This window comes from Antrostomus carolinensis, unplaced genomic scaffold (genome assembly GCF_000700745.2).
Source record: "Antrostomus carolinensis isolate BGI_N321 unplaced genomic scaffold, ASM70074v2 scaffold4592, whole genome shotgun sequence".
NCBI lineage: Eukaryota > Metazoa > Chordata > Aves > Caprimulgiformes > Caprimulgidae > Antrostomus > Antrostomus carolinensis.
In genome coordinates, this window is record NW_010298856.1 from 11,101 (window position 1) to 24,148 (window position 13,048).

General features: G+C 37.6%; 1 protein-coding gene across 1 annotated transcript in view; it reads left to right on the top strand.

The window, feature by feature from the left end:
- Positions 1 to 3,032: 3,032 nt before the first annotated feature.
- ZNF217 (zinc finger protein 217) overlaps positions 3,033 to 13,048 on the top strand; it is a 13,584-nt gene continuing 3,568 nt past the window's right edge. The window contains exons 1-3 of the mRNA XM_010162587.2: positions 3,033 to 4,820; positions 6,784 to 6,909; positions 7,775 to 9,367. Of these exons, the coding sequence (XP_010160889.1) occupies positions 3,419 to 4,820; positions 6,784 to 6,909; positions 7,775 to 9,367 (3,121 nt within the window). The 5' untranslated portion in view covers positions 3,033 to 3,418. The remainder of the gene's footprint in view (positions 4,821 to 6,783; positions 6,910 to 7,774; positions 9,368 to 13,048) is intronic.

Genomic DNA, 13,048 nt, shown 5'->3' on the forward strand with positions numbered 1-13,048 from the left:
GTTTTTCATCTGTTTTCTCTCTACAGCAACTTAATTCTTGTTGCTCTATTGGGCATATGTTGTAATGCCACAAACTGGGAAGTGTAATAAAGCATAGTCGACTTTTCTGTATTTGTAGACACTAGCAAGGAAATAGTTGATGACGAATCTCAGCAATTCAGTACGTGGGACTTCAGGCACTCTGGTGTTCAGCTCTGACTTCATACCCCAGAAATGCCTCTGGCCTTTTTGTAGGATGATTATTATACCTATTACTGTAGAGCGCTTACCTGTGGCTCTGAACGTAAATGCATTCAACTCTTAAGTTTGCTCAATTTTTTTATTTCACCTAGATATTCATTATAGGTGTTCAGGAGTCTTTCAAAGTTGCTGTTCATTTTTTGTTTGCAAATACATTATTTTCAGGCAGATAGTCACCACTTAAGCACATGAGCTTTGCCACAGCATGTTATCTTGTTGTTTAAAAAATACCTCTTAAAACTACAGTAGAAATAGAACAAAACAACAAGTTGAAACATGAAGCAAAACATGTGAACCAGCACCCTTTGATATGTTTTTCCTCATGTTTTACAAAAAGGAAAGCTTTTTGAATACTTCAGCTTCAAACTTTTGTTATAGCTTCTCCACCTGCCTATAGGAGGTGAGTGAAAGCCAGAAAGTCAAATTGAGTGGGGAAAGTAGAAAGGCAAAAGTGGCAATAGAAGAAGTTCAGAAGCATCACACCATGGACTGAACCTGCCTATTACAAAAGATTTTTGAGTCATTATGCAGAGAGGAAGTGTTCATCATGACAGCGATAAAAACTGAAAATGGGGATAAAGGGCATAGTTAGAAAAGAGACTTTGGCTGCAGAAAATCCATATTTTGTTGCTATCAACTTGGCAGCCAGTGGCTTGTTACCTCTTACATGCTCTACCCTACAACCCAAGATCTCTTCATTTGTCTTTAGCTTAGGGTATGATGAGTCTTTGGCCCAGTCCTGGAACAACTTGGTTTTTTAAAAAAGCTAGAAGCATCTTGGTATTAGGTTTGATCGTTGTCTAGACCTGGATTAGAGGACTGGACAATGAAGACACTAAGCTCTGGAGATACAGGAAAAAAAAAGACAAGCAACCAGCAACAGTAATTTTATTTTGTGTTGGCATTTTAGTGGTCTTGTTTATCCATCTTCATTAGACCCCAGGATCTTGTAATCTGCATGATGGTGGAAAAGGAGCAGTTAACTTTTAAAATTAAAACAAAGAGTATTCTCAGGGCAAGGCTGTTTTTCAGCAAGTGAATAAAGTGTTTGAGATGTTGGATCTTGGATGCTGACTGTTCAGTGGTAGGTAAAGGTACCCAATAGAGTTGAAGTCATCATATCAAACCTTGGGTCTATAGAGAGTCCCCTTTTCAGTTCAGCTGGTTGAAGGTCCTGTCCCATTAACCTCTGTTAGACACACTGGTTCTGTCAGCAGTTGGCCTTACAGGAACATTATCTGCAAACATGTTTGGGCCACTGAACTGTATAAGCAGTTCAAATTCTGGTGGCTGGTTTCTACTGAAATTGTTTAAGATTTAAAGGCTTAAGATCACCTCTTTCTGTCTGACTAGCACTGCTGATCAGAAAAGGCTGGAGAAGGTAACCTCAGCTCTATAGATAACCACATCTTCACCTACTACAACTACTTGTCATGGAAATCTCTGTAGCCTGAGCTATTACAGGGTTGTGTTTGAATTGTTACCCTTTCTTGGCTGAAATGAAGCAAAATGTTTCAATTTTTTTCCAAATAAAAGCAAGGCAGAGTTGGAAGTTGAGATGAATTTTAAAACCTTACTTTGCCCATACTGTTCTTCTGCTATAAGAGCGATAAAGCGATATTGTGTTTTCAGGCATATTAATTCAGGTAATGTGAATCACTGGCCAGCTGTCTTTATGAAATAATTTGTGAAAATTTGAAGTTTGAGTCAAATTTTGAATGCATTCTTTTCATTAGATATTCATGTATTTGGAAATGGGCCTCATTTCAGAATGACTCCTCTTCAATTTCTATGGTCTTTTATTAGTTTGATATACTTTTCTTTTATCCAAAAATTTGATCAATCAGAGTCGTGAACCTCACAATACTATAACTTACCAGGCCAAAGAGTGGTGGCCATTAATTTCTTCTAGCAGACATTATAATTCATAGACACAGAGATTTAAATTGAAGTTGTGATTAGTTGTATTATAACTCTTTTTAATCTTGTGGAATCTTAAACCTTCCCTTTTGAATATAATCTGTAAAGCGTATTTTTTGTTGTGAGCAATTTGAAATTAGAAGCATTTTCTTTTTAAGTGTAGTGGTTGGCCTCTTAGATGATTCAAACACTAAACTATGGTTCAAGAAACAATATCATTAACTTATTTAAACTTTGAGATGATAATTGCACCAGCCCTAAGTTGTTGCAGAGATTGCAAATCTGTGGATGATAGTAAAAGCTTTGAGTAGTGGTGGTATTAGTGAATGGTTCTTAACACAAAGATATGTACTGATGCTTACTGTGTACCTGAACTATGAAAACTAATTCCAAGCTGTCTAGTCGTGGGAGTGGGTGGAGGAAAAGTCTTTTACTCAACAACCTTTAGAGAACAAACAAGTAAATTTAGTTTTACTGTGCCTCTAAATGCTGGTTTCACAGGTTACTTTGGCTTGCTGCATTTACTTGCTGTGAATTCAGCAATGTATGTATTGAAATATGGTTTCAGCAGCTTTATCTAACTGGATAAAAGTAGGTTGAGAATAGATCATAGACAAAGTATTACTTTTATATAGCAATCTTAATACAGAAGCCCAGCTGAGTGAATACAGGCGTGTTTGAGAGTGTATGATTTCAACTGTGGTGGGTAGAAAAGTGAGTAGAGTGTCTTGTAGCTGACTATTAAAAGTATGCCTTCTGTGTTCAAGAGCATTCAATAGTTCTCTAGCCCTAATGTTTTCTTTATTTGGGAGACAATAAGTTCCTTTTCATTGTGAAAAGTCTGACTGACTATTTTCTCTCTTCTCCAGGTGCTGGAGTTCTTTGTGGCACTGAACTTGTCCTTGAGTGTATTTTTCCCAATACAACTATTTTAAATGTTTCTACAGAAGAATTAAGTGCAACTGACCGTTTCTACTGACTTGAAAAATCAGAAGAAATAGTTCAAAAAAACCTCATTCTGTCACTGAGAGAACCGATGGATACACTTTCAGTGACGTGGAAGCACAGATAGAAATGAAAAGGAAATAATTTTTTGTTTGTGGAAAAAACCTTTTTCCTTGCAGAGGTCTTTTAGCTTAGCAGACTTGTCAGCACATGTTGGAGAACTTTACAAGTGTCCTTATTGTGATGAGTGAGCATCCCCAAAGAACTGAAACCTTACATTAAAACCCGTAATAGAGAACAGAACGTAGGAAACATGCCAACTCAGCCTCTCTTGGCTTACATGGATGGACCGGATGGAATAGCCAGTACCGTTGGTGCACAGATGGAGAATGATGATGCCTCAATGACAATAAAAGGAACAAACACAATTTCTTACAAAAGCTTGCAAGAAAAGTTTCTCATGCAAGCTGAGGAATGCATGCCTCTGGACTGCATGTTTTGTGATGAGACTTTTAAACATCCTGAAGAACTTGGTAAGCATGTTTTAACTGAGCATAGGCCCACTCTTTGTGAACCAGCTGTCCTGCGTGTTGAAGCAGAGTATCTTAGTCCTCTAGATAAATGTCAGGTAAGAACAAACTTGCCTTCAACAAACAATGAAAAGGACAGTGAAAAACTTAGTTGTGAAGTTTGTGGACAAACATTTGATGAGGCTTTTGATGTTGAGGCACACATGAAAAAGCATAAAGATTCTTTCACATATTGGTGTAATGTGTGTGGCAGAAGATTTAAAGAGCCATGGTTCCTCAAAAATCACATGAGAACGCATACTGGAAAGCCTGGTTCTAGAAACAAGCACCAACAAGGTTCTTCTGAAAGCCCCATAACAATAAATGAGGTGGTGCAGGAGCATGTAACTGAAAATGTGACATCACCTTACAAAATTTGTATGGTTTGTGGTTTCCTATTTCTCAATAAAGAGACTCTAATTGAGCACAGTAAAGTGCACACCAAAGAATCAGTACCCAATAGTGAAAGCCTCCAAGTGACTTGTGAATCTAATGCAGAAGAAACATCTCAAAAAGAGGATTTTTTTCAGTTCTTGAACTTAAGACCAAAATTGGTTCCAGAAAAAGACAAATCACAAAAACCTGTGAAATGGATAGCTGAACTAGATCCTTTCACTACATATCAAGCATGGCAGCTGGCTACCAAAGGTAAAGTTGCAGTTAGCCATGGCCAAACTAAAGAACAAGGACAAGAAGGAAATACAGACAATGATGATTCATCTTCTGATAAAGAAGAACTCGGTGAAATTTGGAATGCAAATAAAGGTAGCCAGACTGAAACTACAGGGAAATCAAAAATAAATAAAACCAGCAGTTATAAAAAGAATGGTAACTTATCCCAAGACAAATTGAAACATCCCAGTGCTGAAGTGCCTTCTATGGAGATGGATTCTAAATTGTCCCAGAACAAAGAGAAACCAACGCACTGTTTGGAATGTGGTAAAGCCTTCAGAACATACCACCAGCTAGTCCTTCATTCTAGAGTACATAAGAGAGACAGACGAACTGATGGAGAGACTTCAGCTGCTTCAAGGACGTACTGTGCTGATATAATTGCAAGTCTGGATGAAAATGGTGCAGGAGAACGAATAGAAGGAGGCTCTGAAGATGGATCTGAAGATGGGCTTCCGGAAACACTTAATTTAGGTGAGTAGCATTTCGAACACATAAGTTTGAAATAGGAATAAGTATTGTTTAGGAACTCTTTAGAGCCAAAGAATGCATCTTGCCTTTCTCAGCTATCTTTTCAAACCTTGGCCAGAGATATGAAATGCTATGGTGGGGGAAGGGAAAAAAGAGAAAAACTAGAGGGGAAAGATTCTGACGCTGCCATTTTGAGCTCTTTGGTTATGTTGTTGCCTTCTTGCAGTTTCGATTTGGGTTACTGGAATAATTGAAAAACTTCTAATAGCAATCAGTCTAGGAAAAGTCACTGTTCTCTCTCTCTCTCTCCCTCCCTCTCTCCCTCTCTCTCCATTCTTAGTTTTACTGGATGCTTTTGAGTGTTGCATATCCCTTCTTGTCCAGCATGTGTTTTTACAAACAGCATTTCTGAAGAGATCATTGCAGTTTCACTTTTTTCCCTGCATCTTGTAAGAGAGGGCAGAAAAGGTCCGGTGCTTAATGCCAGCAGTTGTTAAGATCCTGAGAAGTAAAGAATAATTCCAAACTTTTTCTATCAAGCTGCAGGTTGTATGTTTCTTTTGAACGATCTGTAACTTGAAAGCCAGAACTAGCAATTTTAAATTAGCTAAAAGGAATAGCAAAAAGTTGTCTAGCTAATCTAACACTCTTGTATGTGACATACTTTGAGTCTGCTTTTAAAGAACAGACACTTGCATAATCTCAAGAAAAGACACAACGTACAGAATGTCCTGGCACACACAACTGACTTTTCCATTTCTGGTAATGTGCAGCCCTTTATTTTGCCTGCAGTAACAAAAGAATGGAATTATTACCTAATGTTAACTTGCTTGTTTTGTTTCTCAGTGTCTTATCCTAAAGCTCAACAGTTTTCATTGTGAGATGCTGACTCATGCTTATTGAGACATTTTCTGTTTGTTTAAAACAGCCATGGCTTGTCTTAGCCGTAGTTTAGCCATACTTAGAATTTCCAGAATAGAAGCTTTCCAACACGTAGGAACTTCAGAGAACTGTTTTAAGCTGTCTGTTACATATCTAACACCTTAGTCGAGGGAAGCATCTCCTTCCTCCTCTTTCCACTGTAGCTTTCTAGTCAGCTCTGATTTGAATATTTTACTGAAGCTGTCTCGATGTTTTTGCAGTTCAACCTGCCAAAGAAATAGTGTTGATTTGAATGGTGTATTGTGTGTAAGCGTTCTCCCTTCCTTGTTAGACATTCTGCTGTACCTGCCGCCCTCCAGTGGTAACTTCTGCTGCTTACACTTTAGTGGAACCAGTTTTTAATCTGTGACTTTGTTCCTTCAATGTGTCTCACAGAATAGCAACCCATGGCACTTACCTACTCCCATATTTGTCAAAGGTTAAACTTTAGTGCTTCTGATGAAAGAAGATTGCTCATTAAATGTAAGGATGTTGTTATACAGACACAACACTGATTAGCACAGAAGTCATAATATTACAGTTAATAAGAATATCCATCATCTCCTTGCCTTCCTTCCCCAAAATACCTTCCTGTGTTTTGCCATGGTACACAGAGCAAGCTTACAGTCTGAATCATCATACTCACACTTACTAATGCAAGCACTCCTTTTAATAAAAGAATAAAACTTATATCCTGTATGAATTTTTGAGATGGGCCATTCTCCATCAAGTTCCTCTAGCTCAGTAATGATATATATATTTTTTTTTTTTCTTCTTCTTTGAGACCTGGTTTTGCATCTTGTTTGTTCTCTAGAGCTTCTTCATTACAGTCACTAACCGCAGTGTTACTTGACACAGAGAAACCTTTTTAACTCTTTTGCTCTTTGATTGCTAAGTGTGCAGCAGTACAGAACAAAAGATGCTCGTAGACTGTAGGAGTTGACAACAGTTCATCATTCTGTGTTTTTCCTTTAAAAATACAGTTTTAAATGGGACTCCAAATTTGCATTTGCTCTTCATAATATAGTTATATTTTCTCCCAAAGATAAACATGAAGATGTTTTGGGAAGAGCAAAAGTTAAAAACCTTGGAGCCTCCAGAGAATGCAGCTATTGTGGAAAGTATTTTCGCTCAAATTATTACCTCAATATTCATCTCAGAACTCATACAGGTAAATGGGCTTCACCTTTGTGGGAGGGGAAGGAAGTCTGCTGAGTCCAGTTGGATGGAATGTTTGGTTTTGCTTAAGAAAAACAGAAGTTGCTTTCAAAATTATTGGTATTAAGAACAAAGTTTTCTCTAATGCTAAAAAAAAAAAAAAAAAAAAAGTTGAAATTCCTTAGAAGGAGTTATTTACATAAGTGTAAATCTTCTTGAATAGAGCTAATTACATTAGGTACTATTAAGAATACAATGTATTTTAAAACTGTAATTCTTTCTGCTTTTAGTAGTCTAGCAAAGAGTTGGTGACGTGATTTTTTTTGTTTGTTTGTTTTTAAAGCCTATTTCCCAAGTACTAAGCTGACTGTCTGCCAGTTGCTGCTACCTAGGAAAAAACTGTGTCTATTTTTCAGTTCAACTTTTTGTTTTCCATGGTCAGGCAAACTCTTGCTACTTCTGTTAATGTAGGTCCCTGTTTCTTTTGAAACAGCTCTATTTATAGATGAGCTGTAACATTTGTGTTGTTGAATAGCACACTTGTGGTATGATCAAGGGCTACAAATTGTTGGAGTTGACCCACAGCTATACTTATTGCTTATCTCTGCCAAACATATTGTCAGCTACCATCTCCATGCATAGCCAACGTGTGGAAGATATCTTCCTTGTAGCCAGAAGATGTCACTGTAGTTAGTAAAAACAGTAAGATGCAGTTGTGTAAATGATTTAGATGAGTTTGAGAATTATGAGTAAGTGGAAGAGGAAAGAAAAATCTGTTTTACTGTTTTGCAGTCTACGTTATTCCCCTGTCATTAATTGTATTGAAGACTTCCAATCAAATTGTATCAAACTTATTTACTGATAAAACTGTGTTTCAGGTGAAAAACCATACAAATGTGAATTCTGTGAGTATGCAGCAGCTCAGAAAACTTCACTGAGGTATCATTTAGAGAGGCATCACAAGGACAAGCAAGCTGATAGTGCAGCAGATGTGAAAAGTGACAGCAAAGTGTCATTACAGAGTCAGGAGACGGAGCTCTTGCTGGTTGCTGATGGTGCTCAAGAAACCAAAAATTTGAAGAGGCTTTTTAATTGTGCCAAAGATGATGTGGGCTGCCCACCTGCCAAGCAGCAAAAGGAAGTTCTATCCTTGAACAATGCGATAGGCAGCACAGTCCGTTTAAAAATGAAAAATAATTCTAGGGAACTGAACAAAGGTTCCGTCTGTAACAATTCAAATCAAATACATGAGAATGTGTCCACTCCATGCCTGGAAAAATTAAAGGCTGAGAAGGAAACAAAGGAATCTCATCCCCATCTTCCTCATAAAAGAGTAAGAAAGGTTTCTGTGGCATCAGAGGGAGATGATGTCCTGTATGTTTGTGCTTTAAAGGATGGAAAAAATGTGAAGGATGTGCAAGAGTGCACTGAAAACTATAAACACAAACCTATGGTGGACTCTCAAGAAAAGCCCTTGAACCTATCTGTTGGGACTTCGCAAGAATGTTCAGTGGTTTCAACTAGATACCCACTAGCACCCAGCACCTGTCCGTTATGTACTTACAGAACATTTTACCCAGAAGTTCTAATGATGCACCAGAGGCTGATACACAAATACAATCCTGACACTGTTAACAAAAATGGCAGTAGAAGCAAGGCTGCAGCTAAAGCCAGACGCACTGGATGCCCTCCAGCTCTGCTTGGTAAAGATGTGCTTCCTCTGTCTTTTACTTCTAATAAAAGTAAGGCTTCCCCATCTACACAACAAAAACTGTCACAAACAGGGAAAGCTAAACAATGTCACCCTCCACAGAACAAAGTCCCTCTCTTTTCAGTGACTGACTCAAGCAGCACAGCCCCAAGTAACCTCAAGTTTCATAAACAGCAAAGTAATACTGGAGCTCAGGCAAATAACTATAGACAACCTCAGCAAGAAATGCACTCCAGTTCCAGTATCTCTCCAGTATCGGACAGAGTAAAAAGGTCTGAATCTAAAGTAAAAGCTCTAACTGTCCCAGTGTCTCAATCTGGTCTAGTAAGCAGCAGTACAAGTGGGGCTCCAGACCCTTACCTAAATGAATCTGCCTGGTCTTGTCATCGAGGAAGAGACTATCTTTGCAGTAAATCTGTGAGCAGTGTAAATCTAGACTATGGTGAAACATCTTCTAAACGAATGAAACCTAATCTGCCAGCTGTTGAACATATTGACTCTCCAATGGCTAATTACAGAAGATATGAAATGAGCAGATTTCGTGTTGCAAACAGATATGCAAATCTGCTACCTCAGGAATGTTCTCGCACCAAACCTGCATCTTCTGTTTTGCCAACCAAACAAGGACTTCTGAATTCAGATGATGTTGATCCTCCTAATGTGTTGACTGTTCTCAAACCTTATGAGCCATATAGCTCTGGATCACTTTACAGTTCTTGTGGATCTAGCAATGACCAAGTAACCAGCTCTACAGTAGAAGGTACTGTATCTCCTTCCTAGTTATTTAATGGTCTTACACCATTGCAAAGGAAGGTGAATGAAATATAAATAAGTGTGTACCCACCTTGAAATAGAGAAACTAAAGCTATTCTTAGCATTTCACCAAGTCCAGTCAATGCTTGGATTTTAAATTTAAAATCGAGGTTCAGCAAACTCCTGGCTTGGGGAATTAGGCATGGAAGGTCTGAAGTTTAAAGAGGGATGTAAAGTTCCCTAGGTTCCCTCCTCCCCCCTGCAATGGGTCTCTGATAGCAAACATGTATTGTTTGCTCATCAGAGCACTCAAGTCTTGGACCATCTGGAATATTAATAAAACCTCTTACCAAAAAAAAAAAAAGAAACTGTCATGTACAATTGTTCCCCTCAATTGCAGAAAAGGATGTGGTACAAATCATAAAGCCATGAGTTAAATCTTATACCTCTGTTATTCAATTTTTTTTATAATGTTTAGTTTTTAGTAGGATTGAAATACTTTGTTAAATCACGACAACAAATTTCTGCTATTCTAATTATGGTGTCTCATTGCACTAAGTAGTAATGCTTTGTAGATAATTCTGAGCCTAGCAGGGAGAAATGTTTTGTGATGTATTTGGAAAACTTTGGTACTTTTATGAAATACATGCTTTTTGTGTTTTGTTCTTAGTCAACGTTTTCAAAACTTAGCAGGAGGCCAAGATTAAAAGGTGCTAGGTGATATTTAAGCAGTTGTCTGACTATTTGTAGAAGAAGGTATTTGACTTTGAGCTGAGGTCAGTATGGACTTAGTTATAAATATAGGACTTTGAATTTTGAGATGAAGATCTTATTATAAAAATGAATAGTGTGCCTGTCCTGTGTAGTCTTGAAGTCTCTGCTAAGTTCTTAAACTCTGTGAATGCTCCCATTCTCCAGAAGCAGTGAAATTATTCTTCTGAAATAGTTTGGGTTCGTAGCAAGCAGACGTGTGTTACGTTAGGTCAGAACAAGCTGCAAAATACTAAATTGGCATTTAATTATGTGGCAAAAAAATGCATTTGCTAACTCTGTTCTGGTTTTTGTTTGCTTGTTTTAAGGTTGTGGGCTTCATAAATATTCAGGCTTGCTAGTAGGTTATGGAAGGATGATGGGAAATGTTACAGTTCTGTTTCCAGTCTGGGAAGGGAATTAATAAAGGAAAAGACAGCATCACAGTTGACTCACTGAAGTGGTTGTGAAATAAAGTTAATTCCTCATTTCATGAAGAGCATTGTCTGTGTACCATGAGCTGTACCATGAATTGGTATGAGGAATGTAAAATGGGCACTAGGTTATGGACAGAATGCAGAGGGACGGGTAGAAGGACAAATGTTTTTGCTGTCTTTTGATTCCTAGTGATCTAAGACAATGAAATGCATGCAGGATTTTTTCTGAGCCCAGAAGTCACTCATGTAGGTCTAGAATTTACAGTGCGCTTTTAAATTAATGGTTGATAGCAGCTAAGAGCTTAATGTGTGATCTCAGCATTTGGTTGAGGACATGACTGTCCTTAAGGACTAAACTATGTTAGTTTGCACTGACTGAGGACCTGTGCTTCATAACATTACTATCTGTTAAGCAGGTAGAACATTCAGGATTTTGAGGATTTGAATGCTCTTGATGTTGTATAAAACCCAATTAATTTTATTGAAAAGAGGAAGGGGAAAGTTAAAAAGTTTTGTAGCTTCAACCAACTAGACAAGAGTAGTCTGTACCCCAAGGGCTAGTTGGTGGGCAGTGTCTTGCTCCTTTCCAGCCGTAGTGTACATTGGGGATAAGGAAATTCTCTTTTTTTGATGGTAGGCTTAGTGAGGTTAGCGTAATGAAGTAGCAGTTGGTGTAATGCTATTTTTAAACAATAACTTAATTGGAGTCCACCTTGTTCTTCTTTTGAAAACTCCACCTGTCTACCAGAAAAAGCTCTGTGGCAGGCTTTGCTTCCTCTTCTTGGAGACAGTAGCCTGTAGTTAAGAACTTTCTACTGTTTCTTGTTATTTAGAGCTCTCAAAACTATGACTGCAACTAATTTGACGGTATTGTCGTAATGGTAATAAAGTTTTCATTGTTTGTTACACAGTGCTATCTCAGGGCAAGAGAAGCAGCTTTTTATGGCTGTTACATATATTGGAAAGACTTGTGAAACAAGACCCCCTCTGTGGGTTTTCTTAGCAACTCCAGTAAAAGCCCCGTGCAATAAAATGTAGGTTTTAAAGTCTAATTTCCTATTTACCCAACCATTCTACCTAAAGTGCCCAACCCAAACCTTGATAGTTGTTTGAGAGGTTGGATGGTAACAGACAGGCAAACTTCTCAGTATTAGAGTTTTAATGTGGGTGGAGACAGTGAACATGAAAGCTTCTGCAAATTGTTTTTTTGTTTGTTTGGTGGGGTTTTTTTTTGTTAAAAGCTGAAGTATAACTGCTTGTCTGAGTTGCAACTCCTCAGAGATATATTTTGTAAGATATCATATGCAAAGTACTGCAGGTGTAGACCTGCAGGTTTCTGAAGTCTTTTTATTGAACTCTGGTGATATTATAAAACATGATGTCAAAACCTTTTTTAAGGGCCTGTGTGCCTCGTGGCAACATTATTTAGGTCCTATGAACATGTTATGTCTCATGTTAAATGCTGGATCAAGTTGTCAGGAGAATATGTTCCACTTGGCAAACTTGATTAAAGCATGATGCCTTCCCTTATTGCTTGTACGCTCTGCCATTCTGTGTTGCCCTGAAGAGACAGAAACATTCTGAAACCACTCAGTTTGTGTTATTTTCAAATTAGTTGCCTTTGCAATGGCAACACGCTATCAAGGATAACCTGTTGGCTGATTGATCTGGCAGAGGCTGCAAATTAAAGACAATTGCTCATGACACACTTGAATGGCTTCGTAGATTCTGTTGAAATATTAATTTAGCTTTGCCATTTTAATTTAATTAAAGCTTGCTAGGTTTTTTCAATGCTGCATTTAAAGCTTTCATGGAATATGGATGGCAGTTGGGCTTTTTGTATCCTGTGGGAGTAATGATTCTTGACTTTTTTTCCTTAATACTATAAAGTGTTTTTGAATGCTTGCTTAAGCTAATAAGACTTAATATGGAACAGGCATTGATTTAACATATATAAATCTGAAGTAATGGTTTCAGATAAACATGAAATTACCTCTATAGTAGACTGAAAATTCCTTAACAAATTTATATTAACACTCTTTGAAGTGTTACAATTGCCATATTATCTATGGTGGCAATAATTTATATACCTGTTTTCCCTCTCAAATACTCATATTCTAAAATTCAGTTTTCAAACATACAGAAACTGGATATGTAAGCATGGTGCTGTAGAAGGTACTGCAGCATTTTAAGAAGGTTTAAGTGAAGCCTGCTGTATGATCAGTTAAGCAAAGATATTTCTTTCTTGCAAATAAAATGACCAAAATCTGCAGAGATGGATGTCACATATATACAGCCTAGAAAAAAGTTGTTAAATTAATATTTGTCATTCCTCTTGTATTTGTTCTGGATACTGAATTTCATATAATCTTTTAATAGGACTAGGAATATCTTGTCTTGGGCCCTGCTCATGAGATGATTTGTGGTAGCATCTGTGGTATTCTGGGATTCTGGACACTAATGTAGATGTGCTCACAATTGAATGACCAATTAGATCAGCA